The sequence below is a fragment of the Gordionus sp. m RMFG-2023 genome, chromosome 3 (genome assembly GCF_954871325.1).
Source record: "Gordionus sp. m RMFG-2023 chromosome 3, tfGorSpeb1-WG-v2, whole genome shotgun sequence".
In the NCBI taxonomy this organism is placed as follows: domain Eukaryota; kingdom Metazoa; phylum Nematomorpha; class Gordioida; order Chordodea; family Parachordodidae; genus Gordionus; species Gordionus sp. m RMFG-2023.
Window position 1 is genome coordinate 40,536,703 of NC_088777.1, and position 22,266 is coordinate 40,558,968.

At 27.1% G+C, this 22,266-nt stretch overlaps 1 protein-coding gene across 3 annotated transcripts; it reads right to left on the minus strand.

Moving 5' to 3' along the window:
- Window positions 1-2,030: 2,030 nt before the first annotated feature.
- Window positions 2,031-4,607, minus strand: LOC135926422 (uncharacterized). 3 transcript variants are annotated; one of them, XR_010571867.1, is made up of 4 exons: window positions 4,546-4,607; window positions 2,926-4,294; window positions 2,616-2,823; window positions 2,031-2,427 (listed from the first exon to the last, which is right to left on the minus strand). XR_010571867.1 is itself a non-coding variant. In XM_065462296.1 (3 exons), the coding sequence occupies exons 2-3, from the start codon at window positions 3,301-3,303 to the stop codon at window positions 2,671-2,673; spliced, it is 531 nt and encodes a 176-aa protein (XP_065318368.1). In that variant the 5' UTR covers window positions 3,304-4,294; window positions 4,546-4,607; the 3' UTR covers window positions 2,031-2,670. The 3 variants fall into 3 exon arrangements, 1 of the variants encoding a protein (XP_065318368.1); XR_010571866.1 differs by having other exon boundaries at window positions 2,470-2,823; XM_065462296.1 differs by having other exon boundaries at window positions 2,031-2,823.
- Between the last annotated feature and the right edge of the window lie 17,659 nt (window positions 4,608-22,266).

Genomic DNA, 22,266 nt, shown 5'->3' on the forward strand with positions numbered 1-22,266 from the left:
TATTTCTTTTTCCTTTATCATCAATTTCCCATCTTTATTTTTGATTACTTTCGGAGCTCCGTTTATATCCCTAGAATTCTTTTCTCACTGTTTGGCTAATCTGTATATTTTATTTTGCCCTTCTTTGGTATGTAGTTCTTCATACATGTCATCGTATGCCATAGATTTGGCCCTAGCCACCGCCTTTGTAGCTAATCTCTTGGATTTTTTGTATCTTGTCTTGTCATCTGGGTTTTTTGGATTTCTACCAATTTTATAAAGAGTTTTTTTCTTCTGTATAGTGGTTTACCTCTTCATTCCACCACCTAGTTCTTTGTATGATTTGTTACCTCCCCTTGTCAAGCCTAGTGTCAATTTGGTAGTATCTATTAATCTGGATGAAAGGTCTATCCACATTTTTTCACTGACTTGTGAGGAATCTATTGTTTCAATGTTTGCATTGATTACAAAGACATCTGTCATTGTTTTTAATTTACCCCATTTGATGCATGGTTCAAGTTTCATCTTATTTTGAGTGGATTTATTTGAGATGTGTAAATCCATGACTAGTAGCTTGTGTTGCGCGTCTATTACATCTTTTAATCTTATACGAGAGATTAGCATGTAATCTATCTGTGTTTTCCTTGTACCACTTTATATGTTATTAAATGACTGTCTTTTTTCCTATAGTAGGTGTTGGTTAAGGCAAGGTCGAAGGCTTGCGCAAATTTCAGTATATGCTCTCCTTCATCATTTCTTTCTCCATATCCAAAACCACCATGATGCCTTTTGTAGCTATCTCTTGCTTTTCCCACATGAGCATTTAAATCACCACTTATTATGACTAGGTCATCCTTAGAGATTTCCATTACAGCTTTATCAAGGATAGCTCTAAAGTCATCTTTCTTTTCTTCCTTGCCACCCGTTTGAGGAGCATATACTGAAAGGATGTGTAGTATTGATTGACCAATGCAGAGTTTTATCTTCATTAGTCTATCAGAGATCCTGTTGACTTCCACTACTGAGGAGGTTAGATCTTGACTGAGGATGATAACCGTTCCTATTACTAAGAATTCCATTATATTACAATTTATACCCATCTTTAATCATTAATGTCTTCTGACTTTTCCATTTCGTCTCTTGTATGCACGCTATATCAACTTTTCTCTTGTTCAACATTGATGTCAATTCTCTCGTTTTACCTTTAAGTGTACCATTATTCAAACTTGCTAATCTTGTCTTCTTTGCCCTGCGATATTTTCATTTGTTCCCTTCATTTTGTTTATTGGACAAGTATCTTAGCACCTGGCTGTTCAGGTCTGTCGGTGACCGGGGTGTCATCTATAAGCTCCGAAATTCATTTTAGCATAGGGATTTTACATATCAGTTATCGAAGAAAAACCTGAAAGTTTTTATGCTCCTTACCAGGATTGAACCAGCGTCCTCTGCGTCCTTCTGTTTCCAAGCATACATCATAACCCATTAGGCTACCCCGGCGATAGTATTTTAGATATATAATATATTTAAAATATTTAGTTTAAAAATATACGGCCCTAATATATTTTTAAATAAAATTAAAATAAGGCTCGAGTTGGCCTTAGGGTTAGGCCTGTAAGTGTCTGATTATTATCAAGTAAGTATCCTAATATTGATTCTATTATATTGATAATACATGGCATAAAATTCTTTAATTTTCTAATTTTTTATTAGATAGATTGTCATCGGGGTGGGGGAATGCACAGGGACTTAGCCCCATTCAAATTTCAAACTTTGAAGAACAGAATTGATTAAATAATATTGAAAATGTTTTTTGCAAACTAGTTAAAATTATATTTATGAAATTTTTCAAAAAGAGAGCCACCTCAAGTTGAGAATGACACAATTAAGATAATAGATTTTTCTAGGTATTCATTATTTTTATTTTTATTTAAATTTTTATTATTCATGAGGGAATACCGTGGCTCGTCAGAATTTGATTTTACCAATCATAGAAGAATGGGGAAATTGAATGGCTGGGTATCATGAAACTTTTTAATTCTTAAGGGCAGGGATGCGAACCCGACAAAATTTTAGACCGGGTTCGGTTCGGGTTCGGTTCGGGGTATAAAAAAAAAGTTCGGGTTCGGTTCGGGTTCGGTTCAGGGAAATATTTTTGAACCCGGGTTTGGTTCGGGTTCGGTTCGGGTTCAAGAATTTTTGAGTTGATAAAAAAAATTCTATATTTAAATCATAATAAAAAACTAGACATAAATTTGATATAAAAAATAAATTTTTTATTTTATTTATAGGCCAATATAGTTAAAAATACAAAGCATATAGTCATGTATCAATTTTAAAAATTTTATTTAGACGTATTAGCATAATATCTTCCAAGAGTTGTTCACTCATCCTCGATCTATGTGGTGAAAGAATGAATTTCAAATGTGAAAAAGATCTTTCAACGCTAACCTATGTTAAATGTATTTATATGTGAAAATATGAAAAATTAACTTGGGTTGCAGGAACAGCAAATAAGATTTTAGATAAAATATATAATTCAGGGTGTTCCAGCTTAGCAGACTCCCAAAAATGCAAAATATTTTCCTTCTTATCTAATCTTATATAATCGCTAAATCCAGTAATTATTGTTCCAATACTTTTCTCAGCAATCGTTGGCCCTCTTTTAAATATTTTCTCCTGCCTTTCTTTAAGTTATATCAATTTCTCTAAATCATCTTCTTGTTCAATAACTTCATCGGAACTAATATCATCAGATAAAATTGGCGTTGTTAAGCTTTTAATTCGTCTCCATAAATTGACAAGATGTTTTTTCGCACAAATCTTATCATCATCACTAAGTAATACCTGTAATATTTAAGGATTTATATTGTTTATATTTAAATATTTCATAAAATAACAATTTTAATATAAATCTAAAATAATTAATTTACTAAGCTTTTAATTAACCTTGTATCTTGGGCCCAGGTATATGGCAGCTAAGAGAATTTCGTTCTTTATAAACCTTTCTTCTCTGTTTTTAAGACAAGAATATAGTAATTGAGCAAAATGGTTTGGATTTTTTTCCAGTTCGATGCAGCATCTTAACCATGCTGCATAAAAATCTGTCAGTGTTAACTGTTCAGATTGGAATTGTTTGGTTGCGATTTTTAGCGGTTTTAAAATTTCAACAATCGTTATTATCTCTTTCCAATCTTCAGTCAATAAATAATCAGATTGCTCTGTAAAAAAATCTTCGATATTGGGTTTTAGTAAAATCAGCCTTTCTAACATATCATGGGTTGAATGCCATCTGTGGCAATCTAACACAGGCTTAGGGAGTTTCATATTTTTTAATAACTTTTGGTAGTGGGATGTCTTAATTTTAAATTTAGGCTCCTAGCTTTTGCAATGGTTTCCACAATAGGTGATAATTTTATAGCATCTTGAAGTGCCAGCTGAAGTGTGTGCACACCGTACACTATAAATCGGATAGGATATAATAGTTGATAAAAAAGTATTTTGTATATCATCAATATCATATTTATATACATTTACATCCATATTTTCCTCATCTGCTGATTCACTCCTTATATCATAATCAGTTTCAGGTTGCAGGAGCTTTATAGCTCTTAAAAAATTACAACCATTATCAGAAGTAATTGTGTATATTTGTTGAATATTAATTTTAAATTTTAGTAAAGTTTTTAATATATTCTCTTTTATATATTCTCCTGTACATCTCTCTTTCAGCTCTACAATTCCAAGAGCCTCAAATTTATAATGGACTTTGATATAAATTGAATATTTACACCAAGAATTGACCTATCTAGTCGTTGAACTGCATCAACTTTTAAACTTATTAATTTTCCTTCTACCTCTCTCGATATTTTGTCTCTAATTGATTGGGCTGTTTTATTAATAGTTCTGGATAAATTTTCTTTGTTTATAACTAAATTGAGCCCAGATAGGAGTGGATTTATAATTCTTTGAAATCCCGAATCTTCAATAATTGATAAAGGCCGGCCATTTACAGTAACAAGTTCTAATATAGAACTCATCAAATCATTAGATGATATATTTATACTTATATGCTTTTTTGGAAAAAAGGTTTCTATATTAATTTTAGGTTTTTTTGCCAATAACAATTCCTGATATTTGGTTTTTTCATTTAAATAATTTAAATATTCATTGTTGTGATTTCTTTCCAGGTGTCTTTCTAAATTTGACAAGTGATTACCAGACATTTTTACTTTGCAATATGAACATATTGATTTTTTTTTCTATTTTATTAAGGGTAAAATGCTTATCAAATATGACTTTATCTTTAATCTTAAATCTATAAAAAGAGAACAATTTTTTTAAATAGCAATGATTTCAGAATTAAAAAAGAGATATTTATAAATTTAATTTCATTTATAATATGCACTTCATTAATATCTTGTAAAAATTAAACTGAACCAAAAATAAATGATTAGCATATATAAATTTTAAAATCATTTTAATAAGTTCACAAAAACTGCCCTACATTTAACAATTTTTAAGTTAGATGTTTAGAATTTTTTAAATTAACAATATAATAATTTTTACTTTGATTTGTTAACCATTTTCTTCTAATTAATAATCTTTAAGAATAATAAGATAAAAATTTAAAAATAAATGGCGTAAATTAATTCAATTGTTTAAAATTTTTTAACACTCCAATAGGAATCGAGAATAAATTTAAAAATGGCATAAATGAATTAAATTGTTTAAAATTTATTAAGACTTCATTTAATTGGAAATTTGAAAATATAATATTTGTATTTACATATATTAATATATGATTTTAAATAATACACTGAACCCGATTGAACCCGGGTTCAAATAAAATTCTTGGGTTCGGTTCGGGGTTTTGGAAATTTTATAAATGGGGTTCAGGTTCGGTTCGGGTTCAGAGTTTTTTTCTAAAAACCCGGGTTCACTTCTCCGGGTTCGGGTTCGGTTCGAATCCCTGCTTAAGGGGTTTAAAGATGCATATTTCAATATGTTTTTGCCTATCTTATGATCCTATGAAAATTATTTCTTATTCATCCATATTTAAAAGAAAAATAAAGAATTTAAAGCCAAATGCATAACTTTAAGTCAAATCTCGATCCTAACTATAATAATACTAAAATAAATTGATCTTGGATCTATGATATTGAATTATTCTATACATTTTTAATTTCTTTTAAGGATTATATTATTCTATGCCCATCTAAGTAATAAATAGGGTTTATGAATTTGAATGCATTAAAGTTTGAAAAAAAATGCTTTACCATTACTCTTTACTTTAATAATATGACATGGGCTGCCAACCAAGAATCTAAAGACTTTTATTATAAAAATAATTAGAATTAACTTTTTTATTTATTTTATATATATAAAAACACAATTTACAAAAAAATCAATTAAATTTTATTATAAAACAAAAACTTTTTAACAAATTAAATAATATACAAACCTGCTATATATATTCGTCTAATTTACATATAGATATGAAAAAATATTCTATTAACCTTTCTAATATATATATTCAAATTAATTATTTTATAATTATACAACTTCTTTTCTTTCAATACATATTTTCGACAGTTAGAAGAAACGCATTACTCGTTACTAAAAATACTATATATTAAATACAAATTTTCTTTTTATTAACATTCTTTTCCATAGATAATAAAAATGAAATTATACAAAGAAAATAATACTGTAAGATTATATTTTTTTATAATAATTTTTTATTTATTGTTAATGACAATTGGTTCTCAAAATTTTAATCAGATAAACAAGAGCGCTTGGTGCTCAACACAGTCTACGTTTTGCTAGACACATGTTCAACTAGTGCAGGATCTGAGGGTTGTAATATATATAATAAATATAAATTTTGATAGGAGGAATTTATTAAAAATATTTTAAGAACTTTTTTTTCAAAATACTTATTAGATCATCATCACAAGTATCTTCATTCAGATCCTTATCAAATTTTTTAGATCTTTATAACAGAAGTTAAACTGGTATATGCGTTATTTAAAAAAAACCTAATCTAATTTTTGTTTATATATAGGATCTTTTCTCAAGTTTGAATTATTTTAAAGAACACCATCTACACTTATAAAGTCTAAACCTACTTTCTTCTGTCATGTAATATTATTATGCAGAGCCTTGCAAAAGGTGAACTAAGATATGGTTCAAGAATTTATAGCTGAAGATTCATATTAGGCTATTTTACTAATCATAAAAAATGCTAAGCTATTTTAGCAAGATTTTAAAAACGGTTCAAAAAAAGGTAAATTCATACATATCATAATAAACAAACAGAGGTTCATAGGAATAATATTTCCACACAATCAGTTGAGGAGTATTATAGAATTATGATTTTTATATCACTTATGGATAGATTTTTATTCCAAATTAAGGAACATTTATTGAACCATAAACTGTTCATTAATGAACATGTCGTATGAGGTTGAAATGGTAGGGACCGAATTGTAAGTAAATGGTGAATTTAAATATTGGCCTGTGAGCTTTAAAAAGAATGGACATTAAGCATCAGAATGCATTAAGTGCACTCAATGTTTGTAAACACACATTAATAAACTTTCCATACAATACAAAATTTCCAAATGTTAGTATGCCTCCCTATTAAGACATAAACTAATAATGAAAGAATATTCTCAAATTTACGAAGGCTAAAAACATATTTGCGAAATACTATTTCGCAAAATAGTTTAAATGGTTTAACGCTCTTAAATATTCATCAGGAATTAACATCAGTTAATACTGAAATAATTAATGAATTATCAAATTCTAAAAGAAAATTAGATTTAACATTATAAATGATACGTTTTGGTATTAATGTATATATGGATTTTATTTTATACAAACTAATAAAAATAAATCGCTATTAGTTCCAAAGTATATTTTTTGATACCATCTCTTGGTAACTAATTCATACATTTTAAATAATGATAATGAGTTGTTTTCATTAAAATTATATTTCTAGCTATATAAGCTAAAGAAAAGCGGACAAAGACGGTGCAAATCAGGCTTTCGGCCAGCCAAAAGAGGCCGCGGGGGGGAGCGAAGCCACTAGAAATTTATTAATCCCCCTCCCCTTAGGAAAATCCTGGCTACGCTTATGTTATAGTATATTGTTTGGCATGAATATGAGTTTACTGATAGTATGTATAACTCTTTAAAATTGCATATTAGCTGTAAATTATCCAGAAATTTATTTGAAAAATAATGACTATGATTCAATATATAGATTTGATCTTATTATAATAGGTCTGAAATAAAATTTTGAAATAAATTTTTACAGCAAATTATCTTGCCCTAATCATCTTTGATAGCCCCCAGAATGAATAAAAATATAAATATTTCTCTTTCATTTATTACAAATTTAAATTTGAAAAGTGACCTCTATCAAATATAGTGTTGTTAAATGGCTCGATTTTGATTTTAGATTTAAATCTTAGATAAAATAATATTACGCGAGCCTAGAGATGTTAATAGATGTCCAAATCTTTTTACCATCTAAGCAAAATCTCTCGGCTTGCCTAAATTTTTTGGCTAAAATATTGGGATGGTTGATTTCAAAAATCGATCCTCTTAACACATGAATCCAATATTTTGTAATATATGAAATCAATGGTTAGAAAAAAATCAATCTGCTATCCGTAAATTAGAAAAAAAATGACTAAACTTTTTCTTAATTCTAAAAACTTAATTTTTTTAAAAAATCAAATTAATGAGGAAGACCATTGTTATATGAAAATTGGAATTAAAAGAATTAATCAGATGTGGATTAGGAGGCAAAAGGATTTATCTACCATTTTAAAATTTCGCATCAAATCATTTACCTCACTCCAAAATTAAAAAATTTCAAAAAAATTACATCCATTTGAAACTTAAGGAAAATTAGAGCGATGAATTTCATAAATTATATGTCATTGAGTCAAATGCAGAACTCCATGAATTTAATATTTCTCTACAACTAGGCAAGCCCATATTTCCAATATAAATATAGGGTCAGTCTAAAAATACTATAAAATCTTTAAACTTTTTCAACTTAAATTAATGAAAGATTCATGATTAATTAGGCAGTTAAATCTCAAATATTACCGCAAAATCTTCCCTAATATATTTCAAATCTTGATAGAGAAATAAATTAAATATGGTAGGTTTTATTGTGATAATGTAAAGTTTCCCATAATGCATTTAGCTCAATGTAAACTTTGGTATAAAAGATTAAATATGGTTGAATATGTTCAAAATTTTATAGTTTCTTCGCATAATTTCAAACATATTTTAGACTATTCCCCTAAGATATAAGATTTATTACATATTTTTAGAAAATCTATCTATAAGTATATCAATCAATGTAAGACACTTTCATCTTTAACAAGAGTAAAAACACACCTGAGAAGTGTGTCGTTGCTCGATTTGAATTGATTTTTAACGGCTAACTCACTATTATAGCCAAAATAATAATGCTTAAACCTCGAGGTTTTATTAATAGATGTCCAAACCTTTGTGCCATCTATAGGCAAAATTTTCAAGCCTGTGTAATATTTCTGGATAAAAAATTGAGTTAACTATTTTTAAAAATTGACTTAAATCATAAGATTCCACGAAGAAATTATATTATATTCTGTGATATTTAACTTTTTTTAAATAAATATTGAAAAGTATCGGTATCTATGTCTTTTACCGAGAAAATAAAAAAATACAAGGTTCTTTTTTATAATAAAGAATCTTGTATACAAATACTAGTATCTTATTAAAAATGTCAAAATGTTATTTAGCACAAGATACAAAATATCTTACAGAAAACTATATCTGAAAATAAATGGAATGGGTGCTAACCCTTTTTAGTATACATGAATAGTTGACAACAGGCACTACTAAAATCATTGAAAAATTAGCTCAATCCCAAAGAAAATTGAATTTTTTATTATAAATTTATAATATGCATCTTAATTATATTTTTTCCCATTTTTAATATTATTTAAATAAGATGTATCAAATTTTAAATGCCTAAAAAATTAAAATTTCTTTACAAAGTTCTTTTTCGATCCAATTATTTTATAGTGATTCATTCATACACCAAATGCCAATATTTATAGTCACTGTTCCTAATTAATTTCGGAGGCTTAAAAAATTCTTAAATGACTCCTATAATAATTCTAAAAAAATTATTTATTTATCCAGCAAATTTTATTTTTCTAGCATTGATTCACTCATTTTTGGTGTTAAACTTTATTAGGAGGTAAATGAAGACTCATAAATTTATAGGAGTAACGATAGTGTAAGTTGCTATGTCTGCAGTTAGGACATTTTTCCAAAAATTCCAAATGTATTTAAAGGATATGATCATAGGGAAGAGGATGGAAGAAAGGTAGGAGGATGGGAGTGGCTAAGCTTTGATCAAGGAATTCTCAGTCAAAAATACATAACAAATATAATACACTATCAAATTGATGACGATATTAAATAAAAAATAACCATAAATAACTATCAATTTGGATGTAAAAATAATAAAAATATTATTAGATACCAGAGGCATGGTTAGAATCATAAACATGGCTGAATTAAATGACTATGGCATGAGAAAAAAATCTACATACATCAAAATGATAGAATCACAATTAAAGGAAGAATTTGGGTGAAATATAGAGATTCGCTACAAGAATTAGAAATATTTGGTAAAAATCTTTACAAGAACTCATAATAAAGATTCAAAGGAGAATATAAGTAAATAGATGAAAATGGAGGAAAAGGAATAAGATGTCACACCTCCAAGTAGACAAGAGATCATCTGTATCTTGTAATTCAAAAGAGGATTATGAAGGAAGATCTCGATAGAAAAAAGATAGTTGAGAGGAAAGTAGTGGGATGAGCTTGTTTGTCCTGCTTCGGTAAAATAAAAGGAATTGAGTGGAGTTTATTATATAAATATAAGATTGACAATAGTATAGGAATAAAGGTAAACAAAACTGAAATGCAAGGGAAATACGAAAAAAGTTTCATAAATAATTAGGACGTTTCAAATATTGAAGTAAAATAAGATTAAAAAAGGATTTTAGACTGAGATTTCCCCCGTGAGAAGAGTACCGTTTAAATGGCGAGATGAGGTAGATAAGAAATTGTTGGGTTAACGAATCCAGTAGATTCTGGTGAATGGGCTTTTTTCTGGTCCCAGTAATAAACTAGAAAGGAGAGGTAGCGCTTATGACTGGATTTTAGACTTTTAATCCATGGGTAATGGAGTGATGTTAGCTATTTTGAAAGGGGGTATATATGCTTCTTCTAACACGTGCTTACAACTGTGGTAAGTGTTCAAACAAACAAATTATTAACATTAGGACTTCAAAAAAAATTATGTACGATTTCCTAGGTTTAGTATATCGGCTCCGGTGTTTCAGATAATAAAAACAAGATTATTTCCGAGTTTAATAGGTTTATGTTTTTATATATATGATTATTAGTGACGGGGAGCCTAGATTTATATTTTCAACTATTTAACAACTGGCCTGGAATTTAAAAAAACTTGGCTGTATTTTGTTAATTGTTTCAAAGGGAATATAAAAAAATGAGCAGTCAGAGAATAAATGCTCATTATATAATTTTATATCCAATTGATATAACAATAAATTTATTAATCGCGGTCGGATTTTTATTAACTTGCAGGTCTCTAAAATAATTATTTAAACTCATGCGAAAATAATCGAAATGCTTGAAAATTGTGAAAAATTCTAAGTTTAAGAAAAGTATAAACTATATAGTTATTTTTTGTTATGCTTTTATAAGAAATTAAACCACAAATTTTTAAATCAATAAATTTATTCTCAGTTTATTAATTACTACTTTTATTAGTATAATAATAATAATATTTGAACAATTCTATATATATATATTATCTAAAATATATTATACTCTTAAATGAACAAAGCTAACAAATCATAAATTGTTTACATGAAATCATTTTTTCAAGCTTTCTAATAAATTTGTATAATATATGTATAATGATGTAAATGTTTTCTGATTTTCTTCATCTCCTAAGTTATTCATTCTAAACATAGGAGCAACCATGTGGTAGTATTTTTTAGCATTTAAAAAGACTTCCATTTTCGGAGGTTCAAACATGAGTGGTTCGGGGAGAGGCTTATTGCAACAAGAACAATATGGAACCATATACGTCGGTTTATTCCAAAACTTGGCTCCATACTTAGCATACGAAAGGTCGTCATGAGAATCATAAGTTGTCTAATATTAAACATGAAATTATTATTTATTGTAATTAAATTTTACTTCTTTTTCAGGGCTCTTTTGGGGTTTCGGAATAAAATTTTTATTAAGTTTTGTGTTTTCTTTAACTGTGGGAGCCTAAAAATTATGATATGCATATAATGTATTATAACAATAAAATTTAAATTATATCACCTTCATGTCCATTCTTTGAAAATTTCGGATATTAGAAGTATTTGGATTTATACTTAAATTGGCGCACAGTTGGTCTAGGTTATCTGATTTTCTGAATCTTTTAAGTTTGTACATTTTTTTATTCTGGTTTTTCATCATTATTTATTTAATTTTAAATTTAATTTTAACAAATTTTAAAATATTTAATATAATGATAAAAATATAAAGGATCTTCTTGGTATAAAAATTAAAATAATTTAATTATTTATTTAAAAAATAAATGAAGTTGTTTATATCCATCAATTGATTATTCTTTTACAAATTAATTCTAGGGCCATAACACACCATTATAATATAATGGGTTTTATTTCCATAAAGTATGCCAAGAGAAGAGAGGGACAATCTAAAATATATTTCTTTAAATCAATTGACGTTTATTATTTATTGCATAATAAAAAAAACAATTCGATAACTTCTTTAGGCCAGGGGATATTTTTTTTATACTGACAATATGTATGTTTGTAAGGAGATGGAGGGAATAATTTTATTTTTATCTCCTTTTATACTCAAAAAAAATAAAGAAAAATAACAAAGATTATTTACACCTCTCAAGCAAAAAATTCTGTATGCGCTACAGATATACATGAATTAGTAGAAAAGTGAAGAATATCAAGATATTGCTAGAGTTCTATACTAACAATTCAAAACGTTTATGAAAATTAACTTGATTTACGATTTCTCGTTTTGAAGAAAACTCTCTCCTTTTTTATTAAATTTTAATTTCTGTCTTTTTATAAAAAAAATTCTATATGCCTTCTCGAGTTTAAAACCTAACTTGGGACTAATCTAGGAACTAGAACCCACTTTTAAAATTTATTCGATCCCGAAACCTTGTAAAATCTTGAGAAACAGGTTTTAATGAAGTGCGGACAACTCACCCGGGTCAGCTTATGGTTAGACCTGAAGGCAGCATCTACATGATAGGGGAAGGTAAATTATATTCATATATGTTATCGCTAATCTGGGTTAGCCAAATTTTTTAAAAGATGTATTTGAACATAAATACAAATACATTTTGAAATAAAGTATTTTAATATATATAAAAAGACTTTTTAAAAAGATGTATTTTAAATACTAAATATGAAGTATTTTAATATATATATAATACTTTTTAAAAGGATGTATTTTAAATACTAAATACCTACAAATTAAGTGCAAATACCTTGATGAAAACTTTTTGCACAAATAAATACTTTGGGGAATACTTTTTGCAAGTCGATTTTAGCAATACTATCATTTTTTTTTACTTAAACAATATTTTTATTATTAACTATTCTCTAAAATTATCGAATATCTGTGGTAATACAAACATTATGAATAAATTTAATGTTGCATGCAGCAATTGCATATCACATAAATTATGTAATAATTACATAAATAATTGATATCACAGTTTTAGAGAACATAATAATTAATTGCTGGAGGATACAATCTCTCCATTTAGGATTTTGGTTTTATTTGTAGTTGAGCAAATATTATATTTAGCTTTCTCTTTATTATTAAATTTTTATGATATTTTGAAAAAATTTCCATCCAAAATTTGCAAATAACTTTTAGAGAATAGTGTTAACGTTGCCACAGAATCCCTGCAAAAATATCTTATAAAATATTCGTTTAATATCAGAGACTTGCAGGTCTTTTTAATTTTTTTAAATAAAGCCCGGCCGGGCTGTATAATTTTAAATCAAAAAATTTATATCGCCATTATTAGCTATAAAAATTAAAAATAATTATAATAATATTTTTTTTTAAATCCAGGCCGGGCCTGATAATATAAAACCTGGGCCGGGTCTGAAAATACAAAACCCGGGCTGGGCCTATAAATATAAAACCCGGTCCGGACCGAGATTTTTTTAAAAAATCCGACCCAGGTCGCGCAAATGGTACTTATGCAGGTCTCTGCTTAATATAGAAACTCTTTTTCTTCAATTATCATATAATCCTTTCCTTGAAAAAACATGTATTTCGTTTTTAATTTCGGGTAATATTCATTTTTAAGATAAAATAGGATATAAAAAATTAATTTTTGATTCGGGTCAGAAATTTAATATTAAAATAAATAAAGTCGGTTTTATATTTTATAATTCAATTTAAAATAAAAAAGTATTTGTATTCATCTGAAAATCGTATTAATACAAAATACTTTTTATTTTTTAATATTAAAAATACAAATACTAATTACTTTATAAAATATCCAAATAAATACTAAATACAAATAAACAAATGTATTTAGTATTTTAAATACAAGTATTCGCGTTACTGGCCAACTCTGCTGCTAATATGTTAACTTAGCTAGTCTACAAGCTGTTAGAGGTTGTTAATAGAGATTGACTTTTTAAATTTGTTTAACTTAAATTGTTTTTATTTTAAACATGTTAGCTTTTAACTATGTATTTCGTTTAAATTGTTTTTTTTATAATACATATATATATATATACACCTTATTTTATATTTATTTTTAGTATCATTTTTAGTTTTAGATAAAATTTATAATAAATAAAACATTTTTTCTTGTCCATACAACACCACCGTTATTGATATTAACATGGTGCCCCGCTTTGTATGGTAACTCACGCGCAATGATATATAAAAAAATCTCATATATATTGTGCATATGCCGATAAATATAAAAAATAAAAAAAAATTTTTGGAATTATGTAATAAATTATAAAAATTATTCGATATAAAGGACACACACAAAGTAAAAAAAAAATTTTTTTTATATGAATTTACAACGACAATATATATCTTTACGTTAATTTAAATAAAGTTTTAAATAAAAATTTTCAATTTGGATAAAAAAAAAGTTACATAATTATATGACTTTATAGTGAAAATATATATCTTTATGATAATTTAAATAAAGCCTTAAAATAAAAATTTGCAATTTGGATAAAAAAAAAATTGAATACATAATAGTGACAATATTTATCTTTGCTAATTTAAATAAAATTTTTAAAATAAAAATCTGCATTATGGATGATAAAATTAGCATATCCTTCAACATGGAAGTTAAGTTCCCAAAGTTGGAGACATGCTTGACGGACATATATTTGGAGAGACTTGACGATTATTTCTCATGCAATTTTATCCGACTCAGTAAAAATTGAAACATTGATGAGCAATTTATCTGATGACCTATACGATAAAATTAAGTCATTATGTACTAAGGAAGATATCAAAGATTATAAAATTATTATTAAAAAATTAAAATTTTTAATGTTTGGATATTGACTGAGAAGTTTAACCTTGCTTCACAAGGTGTTAATAAATTTTTTTTGGATTGGTTTTTTAGACTGTCTAAATTAAGTAGACAATGTAATTTTATTAATGATGATCGCATAAAAGAAAAATTCAGAACATCTAGTTTAAATGACAATATAAAAAATAAATTAAATAAAAATATTAACTACACATTAGACCAAATGATTGAAATAGGAAAAAATTAGATAGTATTAACATTAAATCAGAAAGTGACAATGTTAATTATGTTTTTAGTAGGGATAAAAAATTTAATAAAAATAATGACAATAATAGAAATAATGATAAGAATTTAGATATCCAAAGTACTTCTAATAGGAATGAGATTAATAGTAACTATAATAGACCTAATCATTATTCGAGGCAAAATTTTGACAGTAGGAATAGAAATTATGGTGATAACAATTTTAGTAATGTTAACGACAACAGGAATAGGAATTTTAGTAACGTTAAAAACAATAACAATTATAATAATAACAACTATAGAAATAATCAGTATAATGATAGTAACTATCAAAATTACAATTATCGTTATAACAATAGCAACAGAAACTTTCATAATAATAATCATCAATCTTATAACAACAACTATGGTAGGAACAACGCCTGGTTTAATTATAATCAGAGGAGGCAGATTCAATGCGACGATCAATATCATAATAATTACCGATCTTATAACAACAATTCAAATAATTATGAAGGAAACAACAGGTGGCATAATAATGATAACCAAAGAAAACAAATCGAATATAATGATCGTAATCGGTGGAAGGATTTTAATCAAAGAAAACAAATCCAGTATGATAAAAACTTATACGAATAATTGTAATATGAACGTTGAAGAAGTTGGGGAAAATAAAGTTGGCACTGCCAAAGACAATAATGAGAATGATTTCAATGTCAACAACCTGGCTGAAAATACAGACAAAGGTGATGACAGTGCTCTTATGACTACTTTGAAATTAAATAATGTTACACTATGCAGGTTGACACTGGATCAAAGTATACCATCATACCTCATAATATGGCTAAAAAAATTGGTATAAGAGAAATGAAAAAATCCAGTTTGCGGCTAACAGCCTACGACGGAAACTTGATTAAAATCATCGGGACAACTCAAGTTAAAGTAAGTTATGAAGGAATCACTAAATATTTACTAGCAGTAGTTGTAGAGTCGAGAAAGAACGCGTTATTAGGAAGAATCTGGATCAATGCGTTTAAAAATATTTTAAATAAATTCATAGGAAATGTCAACACCAATTATGAAGACGAAATCAATAAACTTATTAAAGATTGTGAATCCAAATTGACTAGCGAACCAATTAACAAAGTAAATGTCAAATTACGTTTAAGATGTGACGCCCAACCTAAAATAATACCACCAAGACGTATACCGTATTCAAAGATTGATCTTGTGGGCAAAGAACTGAATAGATGGATACACGAAAAAATTATTGAGCCTGTAAATGATGTGCGATGGGCGAGTCCTATAACAGCTGTATACAAAGATGATGGGAGCATCAGGCTTTGCGCAGATTTTAAAGACACTATAAACCCAGCTCACGAAGACTTTAGATATCCACTTCCACGTATAAATGATCTTATAGCTAAACTTTCAGAAAGAAAAAAATTTACCAAAATCGATTTCAAAAATGCTTTTCTACAAGTTCCGATCGATAAAAATAGCAGAAAATTTTTGACTATATCCACACATAAGGGATACTACCAATTTACCAGACTTCCTTTTGGGTTGAAAACTTCATCTGCTATATTCCAACAAATCATGGATCAGATTTTCGGTGAAATGAAAGATTGGAAATAACGATGAAGCACATTTAAACAACATCAAAAAGGTGTTTGAGAGAATATTATCGTACGGGTTAGTACCTAACTTCGCCAAAAGTTAATTTTTTTAAAACAAAGTGAGGTTCCTGGGTCATGATATTGACGCCAAGGGGATTCATAACCATGATAAAATTGAAGCAACACCTTCTAAGAGAATGTTCAATCGTGATATTAGAGCTAAATGGGACTTATTGAAACCGTTGGAGGAGAAGGAGAACAAAATAAACGTTACTTTACCACAAAATAGAACCTTTAACGTAGGAGATTTTGTTTGGTATAAAGTACAAGGGAATGACAAATGGGACAAAGGGACAATCAACTTGAAGGAAAGTGACACTATGTTCCAGGTTTATACAGAAAAAGTTATTACAAGGAAACACCTGGACCAATTAAGAAAGAGAGAATCCTATAACACATTTGCATACCACGACTCTCCTAAGAAGGACGGAAGTGTGGACAAAAATATTAAAACTAATGATAAAAATATTGTAACACCGACTCCTAAACCGATACGAAGTAGACAAAAACCTGTTTATCTAAAAGATTATATAACTTAAAATATTTAAAAATAAATTAATTACTAGAACACGAAAAATTAAATTAAATACTAAAACGCAAAATAAAAATAAAAACGTTAAAAATATCATATAAAAAATAAAAACGCTAAAAATATTATCTAACAATCTTGTTGATTTATCATCCTTTTATTATTCTAACATCCAAATTTGATCAATTCTCTAATAATTCATATATTCCAAAATCCTATTTGATAATAATAATGTTAATAACAATTTTAAAAAATTGATAATAATAACCAGTGAGATATGAAACTTGCGATTTAAACAAGCCAACGATTAAGACGACTTATGCAACAACTTGACAATCAAAATGATAAATCATTTGGACAACAAGCTTTCTATGACAGCTCAGATAGATTAGGGCAGGCTTCTCAGAAGAAGGGGAATGTTAATCGAGATTGACTTTTTAAATTTGTTTAACTTAAATTAACATGTTAGCCTTTAACTATGTATTTCGTTTAAATTGTTTTTTATAATACATATATATATATACCTTATTTTATATTTATTTTTAGTATCATTTTTAGTTTTAGATAAAATTTATAATAAATAAAACATTTTTTCTTGTCCATACAACACCACCGTTATTCATATATAACAGAGGTTTAGCTAGTTTACACACTAGTTATCAATTTAGTTAAACTAGCTAGTAGCTTAACTAGTTTACAACTAGCTACAGGAGTTAATTAAATAGTTAATATCCAAACTAAACAAATTACCTCGAGGTTTAGCTAATATTTTTTTTTAAATATGATTTTATGAATTATTTTTAATTTGTTAATTTATATTTTTCCACTCATTTTTTAGGTATTTTATTATTTAGATAAAAATTAACCCGATTTTCTCATTTTTGTCTTTGGTCTTTTCTTTTTTAAAAAAATAGATTAACATTTAACAATTACGAATTATAATTAAAATATATATATAAAAACTAATAATATATTAAAAATGAATTTAAAAAAATATGTATGTATAAAAGAGAAATGAGATAAAAAAATAATAATAAAATTTTTTTAAAAAAAGGGTACAAATCACCCTAGAGAAGAGTGAATGCTTAAAAAATTGGACCGGCAGATTTCCAGGGAAATAGCTGGCGAAGGTAAAATCCTTCATTAGGGTCCCCTGAGATCTGCCTCATTTTTTTCCTATAGTTTTGATGAAATTGAGAGCATCACTTCCGAACATGCCAAGAGTATTGGTAATAATTGGGATAAACACGGTATTAGTGAGGCAAGCATATTTGTTTTTTTTTAGGATTTCGGTCTTTTCGATGGCAGAAAATGAGAGGTTGGACTTGGCAGCAAAATCGACACAGGTATAGTCCCAAGCTAGGGGGAGACTATTAGTCCAGGGAATGAGAGATATGCCATCGGGGCGTATAACGTTTTCATTTGAGAGGCCCACTGGTTCGAGAGTGGATGGAATATTCACTTTTTTAAGAGCAGCTAGGAGGATATTGTTGACAGATTTATGACGCGGTTGTCGTCCATGAGAGAACTTGCAGTGCAAAGGATGGTAAGATTTCGATTCGATAGGATGGTCACAGTCGATGCAAATGGAGGGAACCACGGCGTTACAGCCAAGGCGGATAAGGAAATGCGTAGCTGTTCTCCAGTCAAGAGGAGGCCAAGATTGGAACTGGGGGTGGCTTCAAACCATTCGTAACCTGAGCTTGCATATAATACTAAATTATTGGGATTGTCCTCAAAGGGCCTGTTCGAAATGAGGTATTCAACGGAACGGGCGATCAGACTAGCATCCCAGTCTCTCTGAATTTTTTTTTTAAAAAACCATTTATTATTTTTATTTTTTAAATAAATTCTAATATCCATCTATATATTTATTCCCTCACATTTTAAACAATTTAATATAAAAATACGTAGTTTTTCTTAACTTTTCTGTATTTTAATCATTTTTACTACATCATTTCGTGTGCTTGTCACTGTTTTTAAAAAATTTTGATTAATTTATATTTTCACTTTGTTCGAATTCGATTCCAGATTTTTATTATAAAAAAGGGACCATGAAATGCGTCGACAATAATTATAAGTCAAGAAAATGGATTTATTGTCTTGGGACGGCTCATAATGTTCTAAAAATGTGCTACGGGAAACGAATCCAATTTATGTCGTCTAAGATTTGTTAGTATTGAATCCCTACCTAAAAAAGTATAATCCTAAGAGAAGCAAGGGAATTATTTAGTATGTTTACGCATTATATTGTAATATATAGAAAAATTAAAATATAGTTAAAATATAACAAAAAAAAAGTAAAATTATTGAGATGGGGTAGGGGTATTAAAAGTATATCGAAAAAAAAGCCATTAGATGAGGAGATAAGGGTGACCACCAGGTATAGATTAAGCGGCGACCTATGTCTGCCATAAAATCTATGACTTTTCATATTTATAGTTTATTCCTAGTTATTTCTACCAATTGGTCTTAGGCATCCTGGGGTATTATTTTTTTTAAATTTTAGTGAAAAATCTTCTTTTAAAATATTGTATTCAATCAAAATTGCAGTGTTTCAAATCTATCTTGTATCATCGGATCTCAATGAGAGATTTCTTTCTCTTTTTAAAAAAATCATTCTTCCACCTTATATGCTTTATAAAATTTAATATGTTTTTTTTTATTTGTTGTAAAAGGAAATATTTTATTTTATTAAAATTGATATCGATATAATTTTAAAAAGAAATGATAAAACACTAAAATATTAAAACAACTATATAAAAATGTAAAAATTTATAAAATGACTAAATAAAAATATATATTAAAAGTATCGAAGGCTCTAAAAAGAGCTTTTATAATGAAAATGTACCTAAAAAGCAAGTATAATTGTGTTTAAAAATTTCTAATTGAAGTTTTTGTTTAAGAAATAAAGATTCGCGGGTTTCGTTTGTTATGCTAAAAAATTTTCGAGATAAAGTTTTTCAAAAAATATATGTAGACTGTGAAAAGTTGCCGTTAGTTGAAATGACTATTGGCTGAAATATAAAGTTATTTAATTATGAATATTTATTAATTTTTTTATTTTCCCCACAAGTAAGAGGGTTTGTGTTAATTGATGAAGGAAAAGATGATAAGCAGGTTGCATCCCAAATAAGGAATTTCCCATTGGACCAGGGGGTAGAGGTTAAGCCGTCGGGTCTAAGGCCGTCTTGTAATGAGAGGTTGGTAGGTTCAAGGATGTTGGGAATTTTAGCCTTATTAAAAGCATTATGTATGGTTTTATTAATTGAGTTTTGGTATTTATTTGTATTTTAATTTTAATGCTATTTTTAAAAAGAAAATAATATGAAAAACTCAGAAATATAAGATAAGGTAAAAATTTAACAATTTAACCATATCTGGCTAAAAAAATGTTTATTTTCATCGTTGTTATAAACTTAGCTAACTAAAACTAATATAATATGATTTCCAAATTTCTATTAAATTCTCTGTTTTTCGTTTTTGGAATTATAAATGATAATACAATTGCATTAATATATTACACATTGTTAAGATTTTTTATAATATTTATTTCATGATAAAAAAATTACAATATGCTAAAATACCAATATGGAAAAATTCAAATTTTTTAGAAGAAGTATGCCGTGCCCCCTTATATAAAATATTTGGTAAAGAAAATCAATTTTTTTTTTAATTTAGAAGGCTCATGTCCCCCTCCTGAGCTTAAAAAATATATACCTATTTATAAATCTTTAGCCTATTTAATATAACTATCAATTCATCTTAATATCACTCTTATGAATTTTACAACAATTAGAAACCATCAAAAGTCCAGAATTTTTTTAAAAAAACTATTTAGCCCAATCAATTTTTTAGGAACCTTTTACACCCACTAGGATTTATATTTTTGATTATTATAAGGCCCGTCTCAATATTTTTAAAATTTAGGTAAATGTATTAAATGTTCCGTTATATGATTTTTCATCTAATTAATATATATATATATAATTTAAATTAATTGCCCCAGCTGGATTTTTAATTTTTAAAATAATAACTTTTTTGCCATTCCCGGGTTTGCAGGTATCTAATTATTTGGACTCATTATACTAAAATAATCAAAATACAAAAAAACTAATATATTTTTAATTAAAATGATAAGTTTTAGAAAGTATTTACTATATAATTATTTAATTTGCTATTTTTTTTAATAAGAAATTAAACCACAAGATTTTAATTCAATAAATTTAGCGTCAGTCTATTAATTACTACTTTTATTAGTTAATTCATAATAATTGAACAATTCTATATAATATATATATCTAAAGTATCTTCTACTCCTAACTATACAAAGCTAAAAATTTATAAATCTTTGATATGATATCATTTTTTCAAGCTTTTTAATAAATTTGTATAATATATGTATAAGGATGTGAATATTTTCTGATTTTCTTCATCTCCAAAATTAAACATTTTGAATAAACGAGCAGTCATCTCGTAGTATTTTTTAGCATTTAAGAAGACTTCCATTTTCGGAGGTTCAAACATTATTGGTTCGTGAAGAGTCTTATTGCATGGAACCATATACGTAGGTTGATCCCAAATTTTGGCTCCATATTTAGCAGATGAAGGGTCATCATGATAATTATAAATAGTTTAATATTATTTAAAACATTAAATTATTATATATAACAAAATTTTACTTGTTTTTCAGGCCTCTTGTGGCGTTTCGGAAACTTTTAATTAAATTTTGTGTTTTGTTTAACTTTGGGAGCTTAAAAATTATGATATTAATATAATGTATTATAACAATAAAATTATTTAAACAATATCACCTTCATGTCCATTCTTTGAAAATTTCTATTAGTAGTATTTGGATTTATACTTAAATTGGCGCACAGCTGGTCTAAGTTATTTGAATTTCTAAACCTTTTAAGCTTGTACATTTTTTTATTCTGGTCCATTGTTGTATTTATTTTTATTTTTACATTAAATCTTAATGAAATTTAAAAATATATAGTATTATGAATAAAAATTAAGGGATTTGGTTTGGTATAAAATTTAAAATAATTTTAAAAAAAATTTTATTAAGTTGTTGATATCCATCAATTGGTTATTCTATAACTAATTAATTAAAGGGCATAACACATTATTATAATATAATATGTTTT